The sequence below is a fragment of the Thunnus albacares genome, chromosome 22 (assembly GCF_914725855.1).
Source record: "Thunnus albacares chromosome 22, fThuAlb1.1, whole genome shotgun sequence".
In the NCBI taxonomy this organism is placed as follows: Eukaryota; Metazoa; Chordata; class Actinopteri; order Scombriformes; family Scombridae; genus Thunnus; species Thunnus albacares.
In genome coordinates, this window is record NC_058127.1 from 17,616,060 (window position 1) to 17,643,714 (window position 27,655).

At 36.8% G+C, this 27,655-nt stretch overlaps 2 protein-coding genes across 4 annotated transcripts; both read right to left on the reverse strand.

The window, feature by feature from the left end:
- Window positions 1-118: 118 nt before the first annotated feature.
- Window positions 119-20,884, reverse strand: LOC122974051 (serine/threonine-protein kinase/endoribonuclease IRE2-like). 3 transcript variants are annotated; one of them, XM_044341890.1, is made up of 13 exons: window positions 20,647-20,884; window positions 18,924-19,626; window positions 18,649-18,812; window positions 18,342-18,562; window positions 18,005-18,134; window positions 17,815-17,921; window positions 16,252-16,381; window positions 5,098-5,204; window positions 3,715-3,844; window positions 3,529-3,626; window positions 2,131-2,260; window positions 1,944-2,047; window positions 119-889 (listed from the first exon to the last, which is right to left on the reverse strand). In XM_044341890.1, the coding sequence occupies exons 2-13, from the start codon at window positions 19,606-19,608 to the stop codon at window positions 652-654; spliced, it is 2,244 nt and encodes a 747-aa protein (XP_044197825.1). In that variant the 5' UTR covers window positions 19,609-19,626; window positions 20,647-20,884; the 3' UTR covers window positions 119-651. The 3 variants fall into 3 exon arrangements, with proteins under 3 accessions (XP_044197825.1, XP_044197827.1, XP_044197826.1); XM_044341892.1 differs by lacking the exons at window positions 16,252-16,381; window positions 17,815-17,921; window positions 18,005-18,134; ... (2 more) ...; window positions 18,924-19,626; window positions 20,647-20,884 and adding exons at window positions 5,288-5,417; window positions 5,624-5,844; window positions 5,927-6,090; window positions 6,206-6,767; window positions 8,424-8,510; XM_044341891.1 differs by lacking the exons at window positions 119-889; window positions 1,944-2,047; window positions 2,131-2,260; ... (1 more) ...; window positions 3,715-3,844; window positions 5,098-5,204 and adding exons at window positions 12,213-13,184; window positions 14,338-14,441; window positions 14,525-14,654; window positions 16,062-16,159 and having other exon boundaries at window positions 20,647-20,864.
- A 1,461-nt stretch (window positions 20,885-22,345) lies between these two features.
- Window positions 22,346-26,078, reverse strand: LOC122974410 (serine/threonine-protein kinase/endoribonuclease IRE1-like). Its single transcript, XM_044342431.1, has 6 exons — window positions 25,621-26,078; window positions 25,342-25,505; window positions 25,035-25,255; window positions 23,427-23,556; window positions 23,251-23,351; window positions 22,346-22,605 (listed from the first exon to the last, which is right to left on the reverse strand). Exons 1-6 carry the CDS (start codon window positions 26,018-26,020, stop codon window positions 22,377-22,379), a joined length of 1,245 nt encoding a protein of 414 aa, XP_044198366.1. The 5' UTR covers window positions 26,021-26,078; the 3' UTR covers window positions 22,346-22,376.
- Between the last annotated feature and the right edge of the window lie 1,577 nt (window positions 26,079-27,655).

Below are 27,655 nucleotides of genomic sequence, written 5' to 3' on the forward strand. Positions count from 1 at the left end.
CAAAACATATAGCCAATCAATCAATGAATCAATCAAAATCTGGAGCTGAGTAATCATCAATCAAAATTTTAGCATTTATCATTAGGTCAAACAATGTCTGATTTGAATCTTAGTTACTCTTTAGCATTGCAATGTTGGAAAGTCATCTGTCAATAAAATGCAATCATAAATATGAAACAATCACTAAACCACTGGCATATATGTAAATGAAATAGATTCATAACAATCATCAGCAAATTAGAAGCATTTATCAGATATAAGGCATAATTGGTCTAAATGTGACTAAACACCAGATTTTGAGGCCAAGCAAAAGTGATGAATCTCTGCTACCCAGAACTCGACTTGTCCTCCCCCTCCTCTCCTAATTGCAGCAGGTTTATGCTTCATGCTGTGCTCCAGGGACGAGGGACCTATTGTTGCCCGACCCCCCCTGTCACCCAGACTTCACCTTACTGCAGGTGAGAAAGACGGGGCAGACAGCCGGGTCCTGTGGTGTGCAGAACAAAATGATAGTAGTGGTGGAAAATTTTGATTTCTTAACTAATATAACACAATATCGAATGACCTAAGATTGCAGTTTCTGGATCTGGGGTGAATTTTGTGATATGTACATCCATATTAAGCATTTAGCAGATGTTCATTGAAATCAACTCATTGTGGCAGGGCTTTTGCAATTGGCTTCGTGAAAGTGTGTTGAGATTCTTGAGCTGGGACGCTGAGATGCTCCTCAGGGTTTGTTGGTGGCATTACATCTCTGGCATCTTTGGTTGTAAACATTTGTTTCAGAGGTGTCTCTGAATTCCACCCTTGGCTTCTGGTAAATTTATAAGCACATCCAAAGAGATCAGGGAACTGTGACATCACATCAACTTTGTCCATGTACTCTTCACTGCAAAGAGAAATAACATTGTATTACAAAGAAAATCTTAAAGACTTAAAAAAAAAACATTAAATGTTATAACAACAAAAGGGACTAAACTAAAGTAAAAAAAAATAAATATGCAGTCATAGGCAAAAATTGTTGTGTCCATTAAGATAGGTATTGTTTAGTATATGTTATGTGTATGTTCAAAGGTTAGGTTCACAATTTTTCAAGTCTGTCTTTAAACAACAGTCAGGAAAACACTGAAAGAGGTTTTCCTCTCTGTAATCATTCTTTCTGTTCATACTGGCTTTTAAAAGATCCCCCTCAAATGTGCTTTCAATGTAAGTGATGGGGGCTGAGTCAGTCATATCAAGTGGATATCTGCCACATTTACAGTCTTTTTAGCATCAAATTCCCTCTCTGGTTTCCTTGGAAAGTGTTTCCTTGTTGAGCCGTGGTGGAAGTATAGTAACAAAAGGAAAAAAAAGAGGGACTTTGGCACTAAAAAGGCTGTAACGTTGAAAGATATCGACTTGATTTGACTCATTTGAACATCCAAAGCTTCATACTAGTTTCAGATAAACGTTTGAATATATTTTTGCACAGAGGGAGGACTGTGGATTTTGGCCCCATCACTTACATTTTAAGTGCAGTATGAAGAGATCTTCTAATGGTCAGTATGAAGAGGAGGAATGATTATGGTAAGAAAAAACTATTTCAATGTTCATTTGGGCCCCTGACTGTTGTTTTAAGACAGAATCAAAACATTTTGAACCTGTCCTTTAAGTAAAGGGATGGGGATTAAACTCATACTAAGAAATCAATGAAACAAAGGGGGGAAATAAATAAATGTGGTTATTTAAAGAAAAAATCCTTGTTTGGATTCTCACAATCCACAATGTTCCAAAGACCACATAACTTGCCAAATATCAAAAACTCAGTCTCCTAAACACATATTGTCACTTTTGTCCTCTGGAGAGAATGAGAAAATACTGTATGACCTTCGGTGTTTAGAATGAATTTATTCTTGCTACATTAAGGCCCTTCATCTTTTTTTTTTTAATTCAGTATAACTTACTGGTGCTCATGGAAGTTTCGTATGAAGCGCAGTAGTGCCACTGCATTGTCAGAGTAACAGGGCTCTTTCTTCTTGCCATCCATCTTCTGGACCAACTGTAGAAACTATAATACCAAATGTTAGTCAAGATTATACTACTGATAAAGTGAACTTCAGGAATACAAACTAGTGGGCTTCTTAAAGTCACCTTATCTTTCCAATCTTTGAAGTATCCATCCTCAGCATATGATTCCAGTGAAGAAATTAATTCCTTGGTCGCATCCAGATACTTTGCCACCTCCTTCCCGTTGGCAATCCTCCTGACGTATTCTGATTTACTGAAAAGAATAAGTACATTTAGGGCGCATGTTTTACAAACTATAAACAACTGAAACAATTTTGTCATATCATATTGATTAAAAAATGGTGTAATAGAAATGCTATGGAACTATGTCAACAGAGAAAAGTCAGTAATTGAAGAAAAAGTATGATTAAAAAGTGATTTTAAGAAAACTCTTGAATTGATCTGAATTAATTGCAAATGATGAAAGAGATTCTACATTTCTTAAAGAGACGTCTACTGTATGCCTGTGAGAGGTTTTGGAACTAAACTAAAGTTAAAAAAAATAAATATGCAGTTATGTTATGTGTATGTTCAAAGGTTAGGTTCACAATTTTCCAAGTCTGTCTTAAAACAACAGTCAAGAAAACACTGAAAAGAGTTTTCCTCTCTGTAATCATTCTTCCTGTTCATAGTGGCTATTAAAAGATCCCCCTTTCAATGTAAGTGATGGGGACTGAAATCGAATATTTGCTCAAAAATGCATTTAAAGATTTATCTGAGGCTTATATGAGGCTTCAGCAGTCTGAGTTCATCAAATCAAGTGGATATCTGCCATCAAATTCACTCTGTGTTTCCCTGTCAAGCTGCGGTGGAAGTACAATAACAAAAAGAAGGACTTTGGCACTAAAAAGTCTGTAATGTTGAAAGATATCTACTCAATGTGACTCATTTGTACGGCTGAAGCTTCATATTAGCTTCAGATAAACTTTTAAATATATTTTTGCACAGAAGGACTGTGGATTTAGAACCAATCACTTACATTGTAAATCCTTTATGAAGAGATCTTCTAATGGTCAGTATGAAGTGGAGGAATGATTATGATAAGAAAAAACTAATCTAATATTTAATTTGGGCCCCTGACTGTTGTTTTAAGACAGAATTTAAACTTTTGAATCTGTCCTTTGAGTAAAGGGATGGGGATTAAACTCAAACCAAGAAATCAAAAAAACAGAGAGGGGAAAGTAAATAAATGTGATTATTTAAAAAATAAAAAAAATCCTTGTTTGGATTCTCACAATCCACAATGTTCCAAAGACCACATAACTTGCCAAATATCAAAAACTCAGTCTCCTAAACACATATTGTCACTTTTGCCATTTCTGTCTCCAACCTAATAGAATGAACGTGAATGGAAATTTGTTTTGCTCAGAAAAAAATGTCCTGGAGTCACTGTGAAAACTTCTCCTTCAACAAAAAGAATAGCAAGAGAATGAGAAAATACTGTATGAGCTGTGGTGTTTAGAGTGAGTTTTTTTTTTTAACCCGTGCTCAAAGGTGTTTCGTATGAAGCGCAGTAATGCCAACGCATTGTCAGAGTAACAGGGCTCTTTCTTCTTGCCATCCATCTTCTGGACCAACTCCTGTGGAAAGTATAATACCAAATGTTAAGATTATACTACTGATAAAGTGAACTTCAGGAATACAAACTAGTGGGCTTCTTAAAGTCACCTTATCTTTCCAATATTTGAAGTATCCATCCACAGCATGTGATTCCAGTGAAGAAGTTAATTCCTTGGTTGCATCCAGGTACTTTGCCACCTCCTTCCCATTGGCAATCCTCCTGAAGTATTCTGATTTACTGAAAAGAATAAGTACATTTAGGGCGCATGTTTTACAAACTATAAACAACTGAAACAATTTTGTCATATCATATTGATTAAAAAATGGTGTAATAGAAATGCTATGGAACTATGTCAATAGAGAAAAGTCAGCAATTGAAGAAAAAGTATGATTAAAAAGTGATTTTAAGAAAACTGTTGAATTCATCTGAATTAATTGCAAATGATGAAAGAGATTCTACTTTTCTTAAAGAGACATCTACTGTATGCCTGTGAGAGGTTTTGGAACATTTTGACTTGTAGAGATAATTTGTGCAGCAAAATAAAGACTTAAAAAAACATATTAAATATTATAACAACAAAAGGGACTAAAGTAAAGTTAAAAAAAAGTAAAGGTGCAGTTATAGGCAAACATTGATGTGGCCATTAAGATAGGTGTTGTTTAGTATTGTCATCATTAAATCTCCTTTAATGATGGATGGTCAAGTACAGGCAAACAGAGCTGACCAGAACTAGTAGACGAGACAACACAAATGATCCAACAAAGACTCAACTCAAAACCAGACCTTAAATACAGACTAAACTAATTAGGGAATGGGGAACAGGTGACGAGACACAAGGGCAGGCTGGGAGCGATTGGCTGAGGAAACACAGGAAGCAGGGCAGGGCTGACAAGACTGATACTGGGCAGATGTGGGGAAGACACAGGGCAGAGCAGGGCTAACGAGGGTGAAGCAGGGCAGGTGAGGAGGAGTACATGAACACACATGAGTGAAACACAGTAACAAAACCAAAACCCAAAAAACACAATACTCTAAATACAACCCACACCAACCTGTCCAAGAACCATCATGAACCCAAACTAACGTACACAGCACACCAGGCTAAACAACGAAAGGCAATCCAAACCCACCACCCAAATATAACAAGAAAACCCATATGACCCGAAGGACTAAACAGAAGTGCAAACCAGGAGACCCCAAAGAACACAACATAAAAAGACCAAAAAACACACAAAGTCCAGGCAGGGTGTGACAAGTATATGTTATGTGCATGTTCAAAGGTTAGGTTCACAATTTTCCAAGTCAGTTCATTTGGGCCCCTGACTGTTGTTTTAAGACAGAATCAAAACATTTTGAACCTATCCTTTAAGTAAAGGGAAGGGAATTAAACTCATACCAAGAAATAAATGAAACAGAGGACTTTTTGACATATCTGTCTCCAACCTAGTAGAATGAAGGTGAATGGAAATTTGTTCTTCAGTTCAACTTACTGGTGCTCACTGGAGTTTTGTATGAAGCGCAGTAATGCCAGGACATTGTCATAGTTACAGGGCTCTTTCTTCTTGCCATCCATCTTCTGGACCAACTCCTTTGGAAACTATAATACCAAATGTTAGTTAAGATTATACTACTGATAAAGTGAATCTCAGGAATAAAAACTAGTGGGCTTCACAAAGTCACCTTATCTTTCCACCCTCTGAAGTATCCATCCTCAGCATATGATTCCAGTGAAGAAATGAATTCCTGGGAGGCCTCTTTAAACATTGCCACCCCCTTCCTGTTTGCAATCCTCCTCAAGTATTCAAATTTCCTGAAAAGAATTAGTACATTTAGGATGCATGTTTTACAAAATATAAACTACTGACATTTTTTGTCATACCATAGTGATTAAAAAATGGTGTAATAGAAATGCTATGGAGCTGTGTCAACAGATTAAAGTCGGCAATTGAAAAAAAAGGATTTTAACAAACTGTTGAATTGATCTGAATTAATTGCAAATAATGAAAGATATCCTACTTTTCCTTGGGCCAGAAGAAGGGATGAGTCAAGCATTTTTGTGCTGTAGGTCTGTTCTCTGGTTTTTCGTCAAACATCATCTCAATGAGATCCTTTGCCAGCACATCTTGAGTATGGCCCAAACTGTACTTCCCTTCACGAATGTTGTTCTGACATTCATTGGTTTCACCGAAAGGATGGTGTCCTCTGGAGAGGATATAATAAATCAGCATCCCGGCCACCTTAAGAGTGAGCAGAACAGTTTAATTACTGGATGATTTTTCATGTAATCATCAATAAAATTTGTATAGCAGAAAAACTAACCTGTATATCAGTGCTCCAGTTGTATGGTACATAATTTTCTCCTGTCAAAGTCTCCTTGGCCATCCAGTTTGTTGTTCCTACACAGCTTGTGTACAAAGTTGTTTGTCCACCAGGTAACCGGCAACATAAGCCAAAACCAGCCAGTCTGACCCTTTTGGTAACATCTGCAAGACAAGAAGAGTAAACGCTTTGAAAAAAAGATTTATTTAACAAAATCAATCAAAATATTGTTGTATATTTTCATAATTTCAGAAGTTTATTTGTTTTAACTTGTCTTACCGATCCAAAAATTCTGTGGATTGAGATCTCGGTGAAGAATTGGAGGATTTTGACCATGAAGCACCTTCACACTTTTGAGGATGTAACGCACAATTAGATCTAGCTCGTCTGCTGGACAAATCTTAATGTATTCTTCCAGGGTGTATTCAAAAAGTTGAAGAAAAAGATAACCAAAGTTCTCATCCTCTGCAAAGTCAATGTATCGTACGATGAATGACTGATCCAGCTCTGGAAGTTGCAGAATCTTCTTCTCGTTCTTCAGCACTTGATAGTTGATGTCATATTTTGACATTTTCTTAATAGCAACTTCAGTGCCGTCATCTCTCAGCCCCAAGAAGATTTTAGTACCATCACTTCCCCTTGCGATGCGGAATTCTGGATCATTCACATAAATAATATTTCTAACCCTGGTTATTTTACTTTCATCAGCACTGACAAGCTTCTCCAATTCTTTTCTCCACCTGTTGCTGATATGAGACCTTTGGCATGTTATTGATGATTTAGATCCAGGTCCTGCCTGGCGAATGCATAGCATGTTACTCATTTCTTTGCTTCAGAGTATCTGTGGGAAGACAAAAACATGAGTTTAATGTTAAATATTTGATGCCATACAAACCTGCTGACTATCACTAGTATATAATAAGAACAATTGTTTTTCCATATTGCCACTATTAATGAATTTCATTATCTGTCACACTTGTGTTTGAACATTTTTCAGGTATCTAATCATGATGACACGGAAACATATTTGATTAGTTAGGCAATAGTATATTTAAGTCCCCTTCCATTCAAAATTATGTTTTGCTCATTGTTACTTCACTTGGATGTTTAAAATCTGAGTTAATACCTCCCAACATGATTTGTGAAATCTAAAAAGACTTGTCAGGAAGCCAATCGTGATCCGATTTACAACGTACAGTGTGATGTGGAAACTTGAAGCCTCCATTGTTCTTAAAATGAAATTTAACTTTTCATCAACATCATCATCTTGTGTTCAGCAGCTAAATGTTTGAAATGAAACATATTTGCATATTCATAGATTGTAGATTTTTCAATTAGGGAAAAGGAGTAGATGTCACTTTAAGAATTTCTAAGTGAACTTGTTTTGTGGAAAAACTATATGGCAAATAAATTATTATTCCAAGCAGAATATTTTTTATGCATCTTAAAACATTTGTGGAGTGAATCTTTAATGTTACCTTTTCTTCTGTAAATATATATTTAATGTATTTAAACTACACAAAATATTGTAATTCATGTTTATTATAATAAATGAAGATAAACTCAGGTGGGGGCCGATATATCGGCTGTACCAATATGTTTCCAATTTTAGCTTATCACAGATATATTGACATCAGCATCTATATCTCCTTATAATTATCAGAGACTGAGAGGAACAGGACATTCTCGCTTTAATTCTCATCTGTTTTATTTGAATTACATAAGTAAGTACGGCTACAAAATGCTCTTTCAACAGAGCCCAAGCCAGATCAGCATCACTGCTACACTTATCAGACCATCCTGTCACAGTGTCCGAGTAATTTTTGTCACAGCCAGATCATATCTGATGCAATGTTTCTGCATTCAATGTTAATAAATGTAATAACAAAAGACAAATCCAAGTGCCTTTGCATGAACTCTGACCAGTTTCCTACAGTTTTGTTCTCCCTAAAGTAGGCAGAACAACCCCCTCCCCCAACCTGAGCTTATTGCTGCTTGGCTGATGTAACATGCCAAGGCATCAGGGTTTTAAGAGTGGTGCGATACAAACATCTTTGCCATATCCAAAATACTTAGTACAACATTAATTTTTGTCCAAAGACTTGTGGACACAAGAAAATCAATTAAAATGTTGACCAACGCTGATGTAACCAAATCTTAATCCAGTCAAGTTCAAAATCGACACATAAACCTAGGTGCTAATCCCCCACACAGTCCACTGGATGGGACCAACTTGTCTTTAGGTGTGGGCCACATACTTTTATATTTTTTCTTCACCATTTTAACTGATACGTTTTCATTTTGGATTATTTGAGCAACTGTGTGAGGACATCTTCTTACATCTTGCTATTAATGCCCAGTGCTCATTCAGGACAGTAACTGAAACTCAACCTTCTTAAGTTTAGAGCATGTGGATCAGATCATAAAATAAGATCAAGTAAATAGATGCTGTCCTATGTAATAAGACTTGGTGGAATGTAAAAATTAAATTACTTACTTTACTCTGAAGTATGTCTTCTTTGGGTATTAAAATAGAGTGTGAAGGATTCCTGTTGGCAACAAAAAGACGGAAGCCACTTTGTTATCAATGGTCTCTCTCTCTCTCTGTCGATCAGTATCTCTCTGCTCTCACTTCCTGTTTCCTGCACCTTTCTTTTGTGGTGGCAGTTTCTGGAATTAATACTCACAAACCACAGAGTGTCTTTCTGGGTTTAAAGCAACACCAACCAAACCATTGAACCAGTTCAATACCAGCAACAGATACAGAGAGCTGTCACACACAGTTTACTATTTGTACTCTTAAGAGACAGGTATGACTGGCCTGTTATCTCTACAAAGTAGTTTCCATACACTAGATCATCAAACATCACCAAAGTATAAGTGTAAATAGAAAAGTATCAGAATAAGATAATACAGTAATATATTGTATTCAAGTATACATACTGTATTTTTACATTAGACTTTACAGTCCATTCAAATATTCTGTGGTTTCAAGTCGCCTGTGATGTTTGGACTTGCTATCATTGGATTGCCTGAAATATAGGCAGAGTACAAATAACACCAACATACAATGCAGGGTACAGCATTTACATTACATTCTGTCACAAAGGCTACACACTGCATATTGTCAAATTTGTAAAAATGGGGACCATTTATGTGTATATTAAGTGTTTTGACGGTTACAGTTACATGGAAAATAAAAATGTAAAGATTTTCATGACAGAAATAGATTACTGAGGAGAAACACCAAAATATCTGTGCCTGAAATGACAGGCCTCATCACTGGTTCAGTGTAACAGGTTAGGCTGCATAAATAAGTTTCATTTTATCTCCTCCCTGTCAGGTTAACCACTGACAATGGTTTAGTCCACCTTTGCATAATTCTGCTGTGTCATGACACATTGAAATGAGAGAATCAAACTGTCGCAGCAAAACTAAGTACATACAATGTGGATATGAAGCCTGTTAAGTTGGCAGGGTATATCTGCTGTCTTACACATGTCATTTTTAAGGACAAAGATTCACTCTGTAACTAATGTTGAAGTACATTTTTTAAGAGTAGATCACTGGTAGTGTTTAGTATTGCTTATTATTGTGGTGAAGTGTGACTGGGCATAGAAGAGGTGGGGTTTTTTTTTTTTGTTTTTTTTTTTTTTACTAAAATACACTATTAAGCCTTCAGTAATCTCTACCCTCACTCACCCTGGGTCCCCATATGAATCCTCACTTTATACTTACTGTGGCATGGAGGATATTATCATATTATGTGCATTGATAAATTTATCATGTTGGGGCGTGTCACTTCCCAGAACCAAAGAAGAAACTCCAGGGTACGTTTGAGCTGGTGCACATCATTCTGCCGAGAAGTTTTTGTTTATGAGGAAGTGGATTTGTTACTTTTACAGACCCTGGCTCACATCTATCATTTTCTGCGTAGCACTCAGCAACTATGACCTTGTCTTGGCCGAGTATGAGGAGATTCTGGAGATTTGCCAGATCCAGATGCGTGAGAGCATGAGGCTTTTCTACAGCTTCTGCAACAACTGGTTCCCACATACCTCCGTCATTCTCTTCCTCAACAAAAAGGACTTGTTTGAGGAGAAGATCAGCAAGAGCCCACTCACAATCTGCTAACCTGAGTACTCTGGCGGGCACTCATATGAAGAGACAGCAGCTTATATCCAGCACAAGTTTGAAGACTGCAAAAGCACACTAAGGACAAACAAAAGGACACTAAGATATACACCCACTTCACTTGTGCCATTGACACCGAGAATGTGCAGTTTGTGTCTGATGAGGTCACTGACTTCATCATTCAACCTGAGGAAGATCAGGCTCTACTAAATCTTTAGGCCCTGCAGGAGTCAGGAGGAGAATCAAGACTTCTGGGCTGGCATGTCTTGTCTGCAGAGGGTGAATTGGAAAGTAGGTGTTAAGGACTGAGCAGGTGGCCATGCTGCATGCAGGACTAATAAATTTCACATTTTGGCAACTTGCTACCATGATCACTTTTGTTCCAATAAGTGTTTTTTTCCCACCTGCATGTTGCAAAGACCTGTCCCTACTCTGCCTCTGATTGGCTCTGACCCTGATATTCTCACTCTAACCCTAACCACCTCACTCCTCATGCCTAAACCTAACCAATAGAGGAAACAAGTACTAGCCAATCAGAGGCAGAGTAGGACGAGTCTTCGTGGAATGCAGGTGGTGAAAAAAATAAGGCTGTCTTGATAGATTTCATAGTGCAGATCATACTGGGAGGAAGTAATTAGTGAGGGAGTCTTGTGAAATGATCACTGTGAGTCCTGTCATATTTGCGTTGCTGAGGGGCTGGCAGGTGAAGCCGCTCTCTCTCTCAAATCCAGCTGACACATTTATAAATTTGTCTGCCACATGCACAAGGACCAAACGAGACTACCTGCACACCAATCCATTTCTGCATTTCACAGTTTAATATTATATGTAATGATATATGATATAATATGCAACACAATTAAATAGTATGCACACTTTTGAATGGGATTATTTAGCAACACAGCTGTCTACATAGTCATTTTAATTTTAACCACACCACCTTGTATTGATTGAACAGTATTTTTATACTTAATAGACATCACTGCAAATGAGTTTGTGAAGGGATAAGTGCTTGCTCATGGGGGAATTGTTGGGTCTCTGTAAATTAAAGAGTACGGTCTTGACCTGGTCTATGTGAAAAGTGCCTTGAGATGACTTCTGTTGTGATATGGCGCTATATAAATAAAAATTGATTGATTGATTGATTAATATCCTGATTTTTCTGTTTTTCTTTCCATGGCAGTTTAAACATGACTAATAGTATTCACTTAGTGGAGGCCAATGGAGAAGCCTCCCTTTTTTCAAGGTAGTTTTTTAATCCTATGGATATCAGCGCAGAAACAAAAACACACAAACATGAAAAGTGGGTTATAAGCTTGATATAGCCAGAGGTTGTATTTGTGCCCTTTGGCTGTAACTAAGGAAGTCTGTTGTGGTTACTGTATATACTGTGGTGGAGCTCAGTTTGGGTTACATCAGTCACTTCCTGCACAGAGAAGGCCTGGTAGCAGACATTTACATACCACTTTAAATCTCTGCATTTGTATTGGTTCATTTTAACGTCATTAAATGATGGCACAAAAAAAGAGTTTTGAGAAACTATTCTCATTTTTGTTGCCATTAGGTTAAAATATCTTGATTTTCGTTTCTTTTGTTACTGATTTTGTCTGTTGTAGACTTTGATATTATACCTACTGGCTTAATATCAACGTCAACTCAAACTGATCATTCTTTACATAGTTAATGTTCTTATTGTTGCTTCCAATAGAGAAATCTAAAAGGATTTAAAACTGAAGCACTAGATAGCCTACATAATTGGAAAATAAAGTACTGAGATACAATTAAACATTACAAAATGGAAAGATTCCTTCATGATAAAAATTCAGTTTCTTGCTGCACATATTTTGGGGAACAATGAAACCCGTCAGTTTAATGTAATGCAAATTGCACTGAAAATATTCTCTATTCACGTCACTTTAGCTTTTATAACTACTATTTTACAGGGGCTCTTTACAGATTTTAATAAACAGATCTGTCTTACTGGGCTACTATTTCAGATGATGGGGGCCAGTTTTTGTCAAATCGCTCTTTAGATCCTATCAAGGCAGATGAAGTGATTTTTTTTCCATTAAAATGTGTTGAAATTTGTATTCTTTTAAAGTTTTTATTCTTTTTTATTCTTTTAAAGGTTAAAGTAGAAAACATCTGATGCCCCCTTTTGAGGTTGAGGAGGATTTTTGCTGGTAAATTAAGCAGGGCACTTATGATTAAAGCTTGATGTGTACAAATTTCAGCATGTGAGAAAACAATTCAAGAATGAGTCAGCATTTTCAGTTAAAGATATTTATTATCCCAACATATGAAAACATAAAATTTCAAATGCATTCACAACGTGAAATGAATAAACACCAATGGGGACCAAAATCAAAGCATATAGGCGATCAAATCAATGAATCAATCAAAATCTGGAGCTGAGCAATCATCAATCAAAATTTTAGCATTTATCATTAGGTCAAACAATGTCTGATTTGAATCTTAGTTACTCTTTTTTCAGATATCAGGCATAATTGGTCTAAACATAACCAAACACCGGATTTTGAGGCTAAGAGTGATAAATCTCTGCTACCCAGAACTCGACTTATCCTCCCCCTCCTCTCCTAATTGCAGCAGGTTTATGCTTCATGCTGTGCTCCAGGGACGAGGGACCTATTGTTACCCGACCCCCCCTTTCACCCAGACTTCACCTTACTGCAGGTGAGAAAGACGGGGCAGACAGCCGGGTCCTGTGGTGTGCAGAACAAAATGATAGTAGTGGTGGAAAATTTTGATTTCTTAACTATTATAACACAGTACTGAATGACCTAAGATTGCAGTTTCTGGACCTGGGATGAATTTTGTGATATGTACATCCATATTATGCATTTAGCAGATGTTCATTCAAATCAGCTCTTTGCGGCAGGGATTTTGGATTGGTTTTGTGAAAGTGTATTGAGATTCTCGAACTGGGACGCTGAGATGCTCCTCAGGGTTTGTTGGTGGAATTACACCTCTGGCATCTTCGATTGTAAACATTTGTGTCAGAGGTGTCTCTGAATTCCACCCTAGGCTTTTGGCAAATTTATAAGCACATCCAAAGAGATCAGGGAACTGTGACATCACATCAACTTTGTCCATGTACTCCTGACTGCAAAGAGAAATAACATGGTATTACAAAGAAAATCTTAAAGACTTTAAAAAAAAAAATTAAATGTTATAACAACAAAAGGGACTAAAGTAAAGTTTAAAAAAATAAATATGCAGTCATAGGCAAAAATTGTTGTGTCCATTAAGATAGGTATTGTTTAGTATATGTTATGTGTATGTTCAAAGGTTAGGTTCACAATTTTCCAAGTCTGTCTTAAAACAACGGTCAGGAAAATGCTGAAAGAGGTTTTCCTCTCTGTAATCATTCTTTCTGTTCATACTGGCTTTTAAAAGATCCCCCTCAAATGTGCTTTCAATGTAAGTGATGGGGGCTGAGTCAGTCATATCAAGTGGATATCTGCCACATTTACAGTCTTTTTAGCATCAAATTCCCTCTCTGGTTTCCTTGGAAAGTGTTTCCTTGTTGAGCCGTGGTGGAAGTATAGTAACAAAAGGAAAAAAAGAGGGACTTTGGCACTAAAAAGACTGTAACGTTGAAAGATATCTACTTGATTTGACTCATTTGAACATCCAAAGCTTCATACTAGTTTCAGATAAACTTTTGAATATATTTTTGCACAGAGGGAGGACTGTGGATTTTGGCCCCATCACTTACATTTTAAGTGCAGTATGAAGAGATCTTCTAATGGTCAGTATGAAGAGGAGGAATGATTATGGTAAGAAAAAACTATTTCAATGTTCATTTGGGCCCCTGACTGTTGTTTTAAGACAGAATCAAAACATTTTGAAACTGTCCTTTAAATAAAGGGATGGGGATTAAACTCATACCAAGATATCAATGAAACAAAGGGGGGAAATAAATAAATGTGGTTATTTAAAAAAAAATCAGTTTGGATTCTCACAATCCACAATGTTCCAAAGATCACAGAGCTTGCCAAATATCAAAAACTCAGTATCCTAAACACATATTGTCACTTTTGCCATTTCTGTCTCCAACCTAATAGAATGAACGTAAATGGAAATTTGTTTTGCTCAGAAAAAAATGTCCTGGAGTCACTGTGAAAACTTTTCCTTCAACAAAAAGAATAGCAAGAGAATGAGAAAATACTGTATGACCTTTGCTGTTTAGAATGAATTTATTCTTGCTATATTAAGGCCCTTCATCTTTTTTTTTTAAACTCAGTTTAACTTACTGGTGCTCATGGAAGTTTCGTATGAAGCGCAGTAGTGCCAATGCATTGTCAGAGTAACAGGGCTCTTTCTTCTTGCCATCCATGTTCTGGACCAACTGTAGAAACTATAATACCAAATGTTAGTTAAGATTATACTACTGATAAAGTGAACTTCAGGAATACAAACTAGTGGGCTTCATAAAGTCACCTTATCTTTCCAATCTTTGAAGTATCCACCCTCAGCATATGATTCCAGTGAAGAAATGAATTCCTTGGTCGCATCCAGATACTTTGCCACCTCCTTCCCGTTGGCAATCCTCCTCAAGTATCCTGATTTCCTGAAAAGAATAAGTACAATTAGGGCGCATGTTTTACAAACTATAAACAACTGAAACAATTTTGTCATATCATATTGATTAAAAAAATGGTGTAATAGAAATGCTATGGAACTATGTCAACAGAGAAAAGTCAGCAATTGAAGAAAAAGTATGATTAAAAAGTGATTTTAAGAAAACTGTTGAATTGATCTGAATTAATTGCAAATGATGAAAGAGATTCTACTTTTCTTAAAGAGCCATCTACTGTATGCCTGTTAGAGGTTTTGGAACATTTTGACTTGTAGAGATAATTTGTGCAGCAAAATAAAGACTTAAAAAAATATTAAATATTATAACAACAAAAGGGACTAAAGTAAAGTTAAAAAAAAGTAAAGGTGCAGTCATAGGCAAAAATTGATGTGTCCATTAAGATAGGTGTTGTTTAGTATATGTTATATGTATGTTCAAAGGTTAGGTTCACAATATTCCAAGTCTGTCTTAAAACAACAGTCAGGAAAATGCTGAAAGAGGTTTTCCTCTCTGTAATCATTCTTCCTGTTCATAGTGGCTATTAAAAGATCCCTCTTTCAATGTAAGTGATGGGGACTGAAATCTAATATTTGCTCAAAAATGCATTTAAAGGTTTATCTGAGGCTTATATGAGTCTTCAGCAGTCTGAGTTCGTCATATCAAGTGGATATCTGCCATCAAATTCACTCTTTGTGTTTCCCTGTCGAGCTGCGGTGGAAGTACAATAACAAAAAGAAGGACTTTGGCACTAAAAAGTCTGAAATGTTGAAAGATATCTACTCGATGTGACTCATTTGTACGGCTGAAGCTTTTTATTAGCTTCAGATAAACTTTTAAATATATTTTTGCACAGAAGGACTGTGGATTTAGAACCAATTACTTACATTGTAAATGCTTTATGAAGAGATCTTCTAATGGTCAGTGTGAACAGGGGGAATGATTATGGTAAGAAAAAACTAATCTAATATTTAATTTGGGCTCCTGACTGTTGTTTTAAGACAGAATTTAAACTTTTGAACCTATCCTTTAAGAGAGGGGAAAGTAAATAAATGTGATTATTTAAAAAAAAAAAAATCATTGTTTGGATTCTCACAATCCACAATGTTCCAAAGATCACATAACTTGCCAAATATCAAAAACTCAGTATCCTAAACACATATTGTCACTTTTCCCATTTCCGTCTCCAACCTAATAGAATGAACGTAAATGGAAATTTGTTTTGCTCAGAAAAAAATGTCCTGGAGTCACTGTGAAAACTTTTAATTCCTTCAACAAAAAGAATAGTGAGAGAATGGGAAAATACTGTATGAGCTGTGGTGTTTAGAGTGAGTTTATTCTTGCTATATTAAGGCCCTTCATCTTTTTTTTTTTTTTTTAGTTTTTTTCAGTTTAACTTACTGGTGCTCACTGAGGTTTTGTATGAAGTGCAGTAATGCCAACGCATTGTCAGAGTAACAGGGCTCTTTCTTCTTGCCATCCATCTTCTGGACCAACTCCTGTGGAAAGTATAATACCAAATGTTAGTTAAGATTATACTACTGATAAAGTGAACTTCAGGAATACAAACTAGTGGGCTTCATAAAGTCACCTTATCTTTCCAATCTTTGAAGTATCCATCCTCAGCATGTGATTCCAGTGAAGAAATGAATTCCTTGGTCGCATCCAGATACTTTGCCACCTCCTTCCCGTTGGCAATCCTCCTCAAGTATTCTGATTTCCTGAAAAGAATAAGTACAATTAGGGCGCATGTTTTACAAACTATAAACAACTGAAACAATTTTGTCATATCATATTGATTAAAAAATGGTGTAATAGAAATGCTATGGAACTATGTCAACAGAGAAAAGTCAGCAATTGAAGAAAAAGTATGATTAAAAAGTGATTTTAAGAAAACTGTTGAATTGATCTGAATTAATTGCAAATGATGAAAGAGATTCTACTTTTCTTAAAGAGCCATCTACTGTATGCCTGTTAAAGGTTTTGGAACATTTTGACTAGAGAGATAAATAGTAGAGATAATTTGTGCAGCAAAATAAAGACTTAAAAAAATATTAAATATTATAACAACAAAAGGGACTAAAGTAAAGTTAAAAAAAAGTAAAGGTGCAGTCATAGGCAAAAATTGATGTGTCCATTAAGATAGGTGTTGTTTAGTATTGTCAGGTGGTGAAGCACGAGTGCACCCAAATGCAGAGGCCGGAATGCAGATATGACAAAAATCTCCTTTAATGATGGATGGTCAACTACAGGCAAACAGAGCTGAACAGAACTAGCAGACGAGACAACACAAATGATCCAACAAAGACTCAACTCAAAACCAGACCTTAAATACAGACTAAACTAATTAGAGAATGGGGAACAGGTGACGAGACACAAGGGCAGGCTGGGAGTGATTGGCTGAGGAAACACAGGAAGCAGGGCAGGGCTGACGAGACTGATACTGGGCAGGTGTGGGGAAGACACAGAGCAGGGCTACATGAGTACATGAACACACACAAGGGAAACACAGTAACAAAACCAAAACCCAAAAAACACAATACTCTAAATACAACCCACACCAACCTGTCCAAGAACCATCATGAACCTAAACTAACGTACACAGTACACCAGACTAAACAACAAAAGACAGTCCAAACCCACCACCCAAATATAACAAGAAAACCCGTATGACTTGAAGGACTAAACAGAAGTGCAAACCAGGAGACCCCAAAGAGCACGACATAAAAAGACCAAAAAACACACAAAGTCCAGGCAGGGTGTGACAAGTATATGTTATGTGTATGTTCAAAGGTTAGGTTCACAATTTTCCAAGTCAGTTCATTTGGGCCCCTGACTGTTGTTTTAAGACAGAATCAAAACATTTTGAACCTATCCTTTAAGTAAAGGGAAGGGAATTAAACTCATACCAAGAAATCATTGACACAGAGGACTTTTTGACATATCTGTCTCCAACCTAATAGAATGAAGGTGAATGGAAATTTGTTCTTCAGTGATCAGAAGAAAAATGGCCTGGAGTCACTGTGAAAACTTTTCCTTCATTAAAAACTATAGCGAGAGAATGAGGAAATACTGTATGACCTTCGGTGTTTAGAGTGAGTTTATTCTTGCTACATTAAGGCCCGTCATCTTTTTTTAACTCAGTTTAACTTACTGGTGCTCACAGGTGTTTTGTATGAAGCGCAGCAATGCCAGCACATTGTCATAGTTACAGGGCTCTTTCTTCTTGCCATCCATCTTCTGGACCAACTCCTTTGGAAACTATAATACCAAATGTTAGTTAAGATTATACTACTGATAAAGTGAACTTCAGGAATACAAACTAGTGGGCTTCATAAAGTCACCTTATCTTTCCAATCTTTGAAGTATCCATCCTCAGCATGTGATTCCAGTGAAGAAATGAATTCCTGGGAGGCCTCTTTAAACATTGCCACCTCCTTCCTGTTTGCAATCCTCCTCAAGTATTCGAATTTCCTGAAAAGAATTAGTACATTTAGGGTGCATGTTTTACAAAATATAAACAACTGACATATTTTTGCCATATCATATTGATTAAAAAATGGTGTAATAGAAATGCTATGGAGCTATGTCAACAGAGAAAAGTCAGCAATTAAAAAAAAAAGATTTGAAAAAACTGTTGAATTGATCTGAATTAATTACAAATAATGAAAGATATTCTACTTTTCCTTGGGCCAGAAGAAGGGATGAGTCAAGCATTCTTGTGCTGTAGGTCTGTTCTCTGGTTTTTCGTCAATCATCATCTCAATGAGATCCTTTGCTACCACATCTCGAACATGGCCCAAACTGTACTTCCCTTCACGAATGTTGTTCTGACATTCATGGGATTCACCGAAAGGATGGTTTCCTCCGGAGAGGATATAATAAATCAGCATCCCAGCCACCTTAAGCGTGAGTGAGCAGAACAGTTTAATTAATGGATGATTTTTCATGTAATCATCAATAAAATTTGTATAGCAGAAAAACTAACCTGTATGTCATTGCTCCAGTTGTATGGCACATTATCTTCTCCTGTCAAAGTCTCCTTGGCCATCCAGTTTGTTGTTCCTACACAGCGTATGTACAAAGTTGTTTGTCCACCAGGTAACCGGCGACATAAGCCAAAACCAGCCAGTCTGACCCTTTTGGTAACATCTGCAAGACAAGAAGAGTAAACCCATTGGAAAAAGACACATTCAACAAAATTAATTAAAATATTGTATACTTTAAGAATTTCAGAAGTTTATTTGTTTTAACTTGTCTTACCAATCCAAAAATTCTGTGGATTGAGATCCCGGTGAAGAATTGGAGGATTTTGACCATGAAGCACCTTCACACTTTTGAGGATGTAACGCACAATTAGATCTAGCTCGTCTGTCGAACAAATCTTAATGTATTCTTCCAGGGTGTATTCAAAAAGTTGCAGAAAAAGATAACCAAAGTTCTCATCCTCTGCAAAGTCAATGTATTGTACAATGAATGACTGATCCAGCTCTGGGAGTTGCAGAATATTCTTCTCGTTCTTCAGCACTTGATAGTTGATGTCATATTTTGACATCTTCTTAATAGCAACTAAAGTGCCATCATCTCTCAGCCCCAAGAAGATTTCAGTACCATCACTTCCCTTTGCGATGTGGAATTCTGGATCATTCACATAAATAATATTTCTAACCCTGGTTATTTTACTTTCATCAGCAATGACCAGCTTCTCTAATTCTTTCCTCCACCTGTTGCTGATATGAGACCATTCGCGTGTTATTGATGATTTAGTGGTGTTGAATGGCCTGACATTTAAAGTTGATTCCATAACAGGAACCGTTGTAATGTCAGTTGCATCATTTGGGTCTTTCTGCTTTTCTCCCTTACGCTTTTTTTTCTTCTTCTTTTTCTTCTTTTTCTTTGATCCAGGTGCGTCTTCCTGTGGAATGTTTGGGTGTACCGTGTTATCCATTTCTTTGCTTCAGAGTATCTGTGGGAAGACAGAGGTTAATGTTAAATATTTGATGCAATACAAACCTGCAGACTGTCATTAGTATATTATAAAAACAGTTGTTTTTCCATGTGGCCACTATTGATGAGTTTGATTATCTTTCACTCTTGTGTTGGATACATTTTTTAGGTATCTAATCATGATGACATGGAATCATATCACATTAGTTAGGAAGTAGTATGTTAAAGTCTCCTTCCACTCAAAAGTCTGTTTTGCTTATTGTTTCTTCACTTGGATGTTTGAGCTTCACTTTACAGAATGATGTATGTGTAGTGTTTAAAACTAGAAGGCTGTTTTCACCTTCATCTGCTGAAGGGGAAAAGTTTCACTGTGTCCTAAAATCTGAGTTGAGTACCTACTAATGTGATTTGAACTAGTTAAGAAACCAATCGTGATCCGGTTTACAACATACAGTGTGATGTGGAAACTTGAAGCCTCCAGTGCTCATGAAATGAAACATATTTGCATATTTATAGATTGTAGATTTTTCAATTAGGGAAAAGGAGTAGATGTCACTTTATTAATGTTAATAAATGTAATAACAAAAGACAAATCCAAGTGCCTTTGCATGAACTCTGACCAGTTTCCTACAGTTTTTTTCTCCCTACAGCAGGCAGAACAACCCCCTCCCTCAACCTGAACTTATTGCTGCTTGACTGACATAACATGTCAAGACATCAGGGTTTTAAGAGTGTGGTGATAGGAACTTCTTTGCCATTTCCAACATGCTTAGCAAGTACAACATAACAGTTCAACACTAAAATGTTGACCAACACTGATGTAACCAAATCTAAAAAGTGTTTATTTTGGATTACTTGAGCAAATGTTTGAGTACGTATTGCTACATCTTGCCATTAATACTGTTAAGTTCCTCATTCAGGACAGCAACTGAAACTCTACTTTCACAGCACATGGATCAGATCATAAAATAGGATCTAAGTAAATAGATGCTGTCCTGTGTAATTAGACTTGTTGGAATGTAAAATTTAAATGACTTACTTAACTTTGAAGTATGTCTACTCTGTTGTCGACAAAACGCAGAAGTGACTGAGCTCTGTCTTCCTGTTTCCTGAAAACAAAATCGTTGTGATACTTCTGATACACAGCTAGAGGGTGGCAGTGGCCCATCAGAACACAGAACTTCAGCACTGATAAGGCAACATACAGTACATTACCACCAGGTATGAGGACATGAGGTTAAGTGGTATAGTTGAGCAACCACACCTGTTACATCTTCAGCTGCCCCAAACAGTAAAACAAAACTAGTGATAAGTCTGTATATTGTTCGGGGTATAAAACTATTACCAAAGGGAGTATTAAACAGACTGAAAATAGTAATAGTTTTAAAACACTCAAATCTTTGCACCATCAGGAATATATTCAGTACTTTTAGGACAATACCAGTTGCCTTGTACAATTGGTTACACTCTTGATCAACAGTCTTTTTGAAATGGTGTTCCCTCTGACAGTCTGAGAGGTCACGAGGAGAGGTCATAGGACATGAAACTAAGAAAAGAAATAGATTTCAAACATTTCTTGACTCGAATTTTATTTGTGACAGAAAACTACACAGGAATTGATATTCATCAGTTCATTACATCCAATCTAATGTCTTTTCTTTTCCTTTGATAATGTATCTTTTTAGTAAAATAAAATATATTTCTGCATCATATAAAATAATTAAATAAAACAGTTAAAAAGCTTACATTTTGCTACAATAAAAAAACTACATCAGCAGTAAAATCTAATCTTTGGAACATTGTGAATCTCTCAATGTGTTTCTATTTCAGGGTCTTACATTGTTGATGCATCAGCCTTTAAACTGTAAAGTAACTAGAAACCAAAGCCATCCCATAAAGGTAGCAAAATAAAAGAACAATAGCACAACAAGTAGACGTATAGTATAAAATCTCACAAAATAGAAATAGTTTAAAAAGTTCCTCAAACTTGTGATAAAGAACATGAGTTTTGTCTTATAGACTACTTGCTGTAATTTATGGAAATGCTGACTATTTACAATTCATATCCTCATGGGCCTGGCAGCTAATGTATGAGACGCCCCCACTTTTACCATCAAATCAGTGCATGGGTCTATCCACTTGGTGTTCTGGTGATTCTTTATAGTAGTAGAAATGACTGGAAAACGAATGTAGTCTAATGGAGAATGCACAGGGGCACTTTGACTACAGTTGTCCTCTCCACTTTACTCACTGATCGCAAACAGAAATTGCAATTGCATGCAAGCATAAAGAGATCCTCAAGTTTAAATAAAAAATGAGTGGTTATTATTAAAGATGGCTCAAAATTAGTCACTGAATCAATTTCCTTACTTTTAGCTTTTCTTCATATCTTCAAATATGTGATCTGGGGCCAAACACTTCCTCTGGATGAAATTATAAAATGTACCCGTAATTTTTCTCATGCTAGTATAGCTAGATAAGAGTATCAAATCACCAGTTAAAAAGCATCAGAATACAGGAAATGACATCTACTCTGTAAAAAATTGTCTGGGGGAGGATCTCCAGACCTGCTAGATTGTCCAGCCCACATTTTCAATGCTGTCTGTGCCCATGCATTTGCAAAAGCTTATTGAACTTAACATTCCTAGTATAGCAACAATGATTTATAGCAGTCGTGTTACCCAGTGTTGTTAAAACTTTGCAAGCTATAACTATTACAATAGGATTGCTCAATTGTAATTAAGTCAGAAATCTTTTTTGAAGTCAACTTTACTTCATGTCACTGGGCTGAGACTCTTGAACTGGGACACCAAGATGCTCCTCTGGGTTTATGGACAGCATTTCAAAGCTGGAGAAACTGGTGGAGATGTCTTCTCTTTGAAACATCTCCTTCAGGGGGGTCTCTGAATTCCATCCTTGGCTTTTGGCAAACTTGTAAACACACCCAAATAGATCAGGAAACATCTTCATCAGGTCAACTTTGGCTGCATCCTTGGCACTGCAAATAGAGAACAACAATTTTACAGTTTCATTTTACAATTTTTGGACAGTCCTTTACTTCATGAAGGACACCTGTGGTCACATGATTGCTGTGTTTGTCTTTGCTTTGTAATCATAACTTTGTGTTTTTTTGCCATTTTTTTGTCATCTACCACTAAACTGATTAATAATAATAGTAATGATGCTGCATCAGAGATTACTTCCTCAGTTTCCGGCATTTGGCTCTCGTAGCTGAAAGTGAAATTAATTTGAGGTCAAATTTATGTTTTTTAAGTGCCAAATGGCATTGTTTAATTTGAATTTCAGGGAGGTTATAGCCACATATTATCAGCAAGTAGTGGAACCTGATATTATGAGAAAAATGTATAGTAAATGTTTACAGTACCAGTCAAGTTTGGACACTTTTGATTGGTACAAAAAAGTGATACTGTAGTCAGACTTTGGATTGGTTCTGCAATGCAGGGTTTTTTTAAAACTCTCTAATTGTTTCCTCCCAGTTTTAACAATAAAACCTGGGAGATTGTCCTCAGGGTCTATGAGCGAAGCATTTAGACACTGACCAGGATACCTCTTCTGTGGCATTGAAGGGCCTGTATCATTTTTTAAATTCATTTTCACCAAACAACATTTGAATTTCACTTACTAGTGCTCATGGAGGTTGCGTATGAAGCGCAGTAGTCCCATCGTATTTTCAGGGTAGGCTTTGTTCTTGCCATCCATCTTCTGGACCAACTCTGGTGGAAACTGCAACACCAAAATAATTAGTCATGAAGCTGAATTAAGGAATTTAGAAGTTAAAAGTTGTTACGTTGGAGTCACCTTATTTTTCCACAGTTTGAAGGATCCATCCCCAGCACATTTTTCCATGGCACAAATCATTTCCTGGTCAGCATTTCGACAGTTTGCCACCTCCTCCCTGTTACCAATCCTTCTTAGGTATTCTACTCTCCTGAAAAAAAGTTGTACTTTAGGCTACAAAAATTACAAACTGAACACAACCTAAAAATGTTCTTAAATACTACTGATTAAATATGGTGTTAGAGATGGAAATTAACCATTCACTAAATCCCTCTACCGTTATTGTAATTAATTATTTATTTAAACTGTAAAAGTGGAACAGACTGTTTAAAAATACAAATACAAATAAAAACCAATATCTAACATTAGCATCCAAACAGGGTTATGTTAGTCAACTGATGAGGATGGTGACTCTTTGCCTGCAACATGTAGATTAAACCTCAGTCATAATGTTAGCATTATGTGTTGAACAAAATATGGCCATCAAATGCAAATGTAATACCCATGTACATGGTTCTCATTTTAAAATGAGTCAGCTTGAAACATTCAGCCAACTCACAAAGTTAGTTTTATTTAGCTGGCTAGGTACACCTGATAAAATCTGACAGAGACAGTGGCCATTTCAGCCACCAACATTGACAGTCATTGGCTAGAAACAAAAAGGTTCCTTTTGTTTACTGATGTGTAAAATCAAAGAACCAAATTTTACAAAATGTATAGTTTTGAGTTATAAATCTGCCACCATTATCATAGTAAACTGCTAGATTGGAAAGCTTGACTGACGAAGCGAAAATAATCAAGAGAAAAGAAAATGTTGGATAAGGAGATGTCAGCAACTGAAGAGGGTGTGTGGGGATGTGTGCGAAGGTGTGAAAGTAAAGCAAGGTTTGAATTTATCTCTTGTTTTAGCCATACTAGCAGCACGGCTCTAGGGATGGCAATGTTCACTTCGGTCCAGAATGAAGTATCTCAACAACTATGGATGGATTGAAGTAAATTTTGTGAAGACATTATGATTCCGACTCACTAGTGGATGAATCCTACTGACTTTGATGATGCCCTGACTTTACCTCTAGCTAGCACCACTAACAGTTTGACATTTCTGGTATTTAGCGAAATGTCTTGACAATATTGGGGGGGCTGCCATGAAATTTGGTACAGATATTCATGGTGGCCGGAGGATGAATTCCAATGACCTCCGTGATCATCTTTTCCATTCTGATACCTGACTAGTGTCACCAGCAGGACCATGTTTTCACTTACACAGTGAAATATCTCAACATCTCCTGGATATCACAAAATTTGGTACAGACAAATGTGGCTTTCCCTTCAGTGCCACATGTGGTTTTGGCTCTGAGTGACTGATATATCTTGTTCCTCTGTGCTGTAGAGCTTGGTTGTTGTCCAAAAACTATTAAAAACACGCCAGTGAGCCACATGGTTGCTCTAGGTAACATGTTCCTTCGTCCCCAAAGAGTGTGACTATGATAGTTTGTTTAGAAATGTAGAAATATTTCACTCTGGATCAAAGTTGTGGACCAACTAAACAAGTGACATTGCCATCCAATAGAAAATAGAAAATCAGTTGATAAGAATTTAAATTGGAATCAAACAGCATTTCTTCCTCACTTTTCACTGGTCCAGAAGAAGGGATGACTCAGACTTTCCTCCACTTTAGGTCTGTTCTTCGGTTTCTCATTGATCATTCCCTCGATGAGATCCTTTGCCACCACATCTTGAACATGGTCCAAATTGTACCTCCCATAGTAAATGTTAGACTCACACTCAAAGGATTTGCCAAATGGATGGTGTCCTCTAGAGAGAATAAAATAAATCAGCATCCCTGCCACCTTAAGAATTAACAGAACATGTTAGTATTAAAGAAATACTTTTCACCAAGTCAACAATTAAATTTGTATAGCAGAAGAAAACTGACCTGTATATCTGTGCTCGACTTGTATCGTATGTCACCTTCTTCTTCCAAAGTCTCTTTGGCTTTCCAACATTTTGTTCCTGCACTGCCTGTTAGCAAAGTTGTTTGTCCCCTGGCTAATCGTCTACTTATGCCAAAGTCAGCTAGTCTTGCCCTCCCATTAACATCTGCAAGATAAATGATGTAAAATATCGATGAAAAGAAATTCAAATGCTGTTGTACAGGTTATTGAATTTCAGACATGAATGCATATACACGTTACCCTTTTAAAACGTATCTTACCAATTAAAACATTCTGTGGTTTGAGATCCCTATGGAGAATTTGAGGATTTTGACCATGAAGCACCCTTAGACTGTCAAGGAGCTGATGCACAAGTGTCACGACAGACAGATTTTCTACTTGAAATAATGGCTTTACAATGTATTCTTCCAGGGTGTATTCACAGAGTTGAAGGACAAGATATCCAAAGTTCTCGTCCTCTGCAAAGTCAACGTATCGTACAATGAATGGATGATCTAGCTCTGGAAGTCGTAGAAATCCTTCCTCATTCTTCAGCACTTGATAGTTGCATTTAGACATTCTCTTAATAGCAACTTCAGTGCCATCATCTCTCAGCCCCAAGAAGACTTCAGTACCATCACTTCCCTTTGCGATGCGGAATTCTATATCATTCACATACATCAGGCTTCCGACCCTGGTGACTTTACATTCATCAGTACTATCAAGTTTCTCCAGTTTTTCCCTCCACCTCTTGCTGATTATTGGCCTTTCACGTAATTTTGGTAACACACTTATGTTGGACTGTACTGGCTTAACATTTGAATTTTGAACAGATTCCATTACAGGAACTACTGTTGACTTTGTTGCAGCAGTGCAAACTTCATCATTTGGGTCGTCTTGCTTTGACTTTTTCTTCTTTTTCTTCTTCTTTTTCTTGGATCCAGGTAATGCTGCACTGTCTTCATATTCAGAGTTTGGTTTGCAGAAATGATTGTACAATTTTCTGAGCCCTTTTTTCAGATCTTTTAGCATCTGCATATCTGCACATATGAGTATGTCCTCAGGTACTGAAGTGATCTCCACTGATTTGAAGATGTTGGCAGCATGTTGAACTGAAAGCAAGTTTGCGAATATACCATATGTGTAGACTCTAATGTTATTGGGGCATTCTTCTTTCACAAAAGGAACAATTGTTTTGCATAACTTCTCAATAAAATTCTTGTCCCAGCCATTTTTGCTGTTTGTTTTTTGTGTAATCACATATAGCACTGACAGAATCCTATGTGCAAGACTATCATGTCTCTGTTTTGAGCAAAGTTGTTGCAGTAGTTGGGGGATTATAGCCAGTGCTTGCTCATTTGGTATCTCCTTCATTGTACAGAACACTGCTTGTAAAATATCAATTGCCTTCAGTACTTGTTCCTGGGGAATGTTTGGAAAGCGACTGACTGCACTTGTAATGTAGGACTTCAGATTTACAGATTTCTTCAGCCATTTAATACATCCCTGGCTGTATTTTTCTTTCTCTCGTCCAGTGTCATTAAAGAGCATTTCAATCATAGTCAGATGGCTCCGAGGATCCTCACGCAGCATGTGACTGCTGTAAATCTCAAACACTTCTTCAGGTGTTTTCTCATGCAGAGCAATTGTCATATCCAAAAAATATCTGATTTTGGAGCAGAATTCATCTCCTTCTGATGCCAGGTGATGAATCATTTTAGATATTTTCTTATTGTGAATCATATGTTTAGGATCAGTCATAGGTAAGAATGTTACCAGTGCGCCAGCAGAGATGAGCTCTTTCATGACATTGCCCTCGTCATAGATGGCAGCAGCTTGCAGTGGTGTGAATGATTGTCGTTGCATGATTACCCACTCATTTGGATTTGCTTTTGCCTCAAGCAATTTCCTCACAAAAAAAAGTGGAGCTTTGGAAATTGAGATGTAATGCAATGGTGTCAGGAGATTCTGTGAAAGCTTGTTTGGGTCTGCACCCTGTTGCAGCAGAAAAGTGCAAATATCCTCCTGTTTATATATGACAGCAGCTATCAGGGGGGTTATATAATCATTCCACTCTCTGCATAGGTAAAGTTCATTTATGTTGTTGTCCTTAAGTAATTTCTTGAGAGTCTCATGGTTGTTGTTAATTATACACTGTATCACAGGATGTGTTTCTGTGATGGGGGCGACTGTCACCTGAAACTGTAACATCACTGTGTGATGATATTCATTTCTTTGCTCCAGAGTAACTGTGAAAAAAACAAAATGATTATATTACTGTTACAACATTTGGTGGCATTTTAAACTTTAAACAAG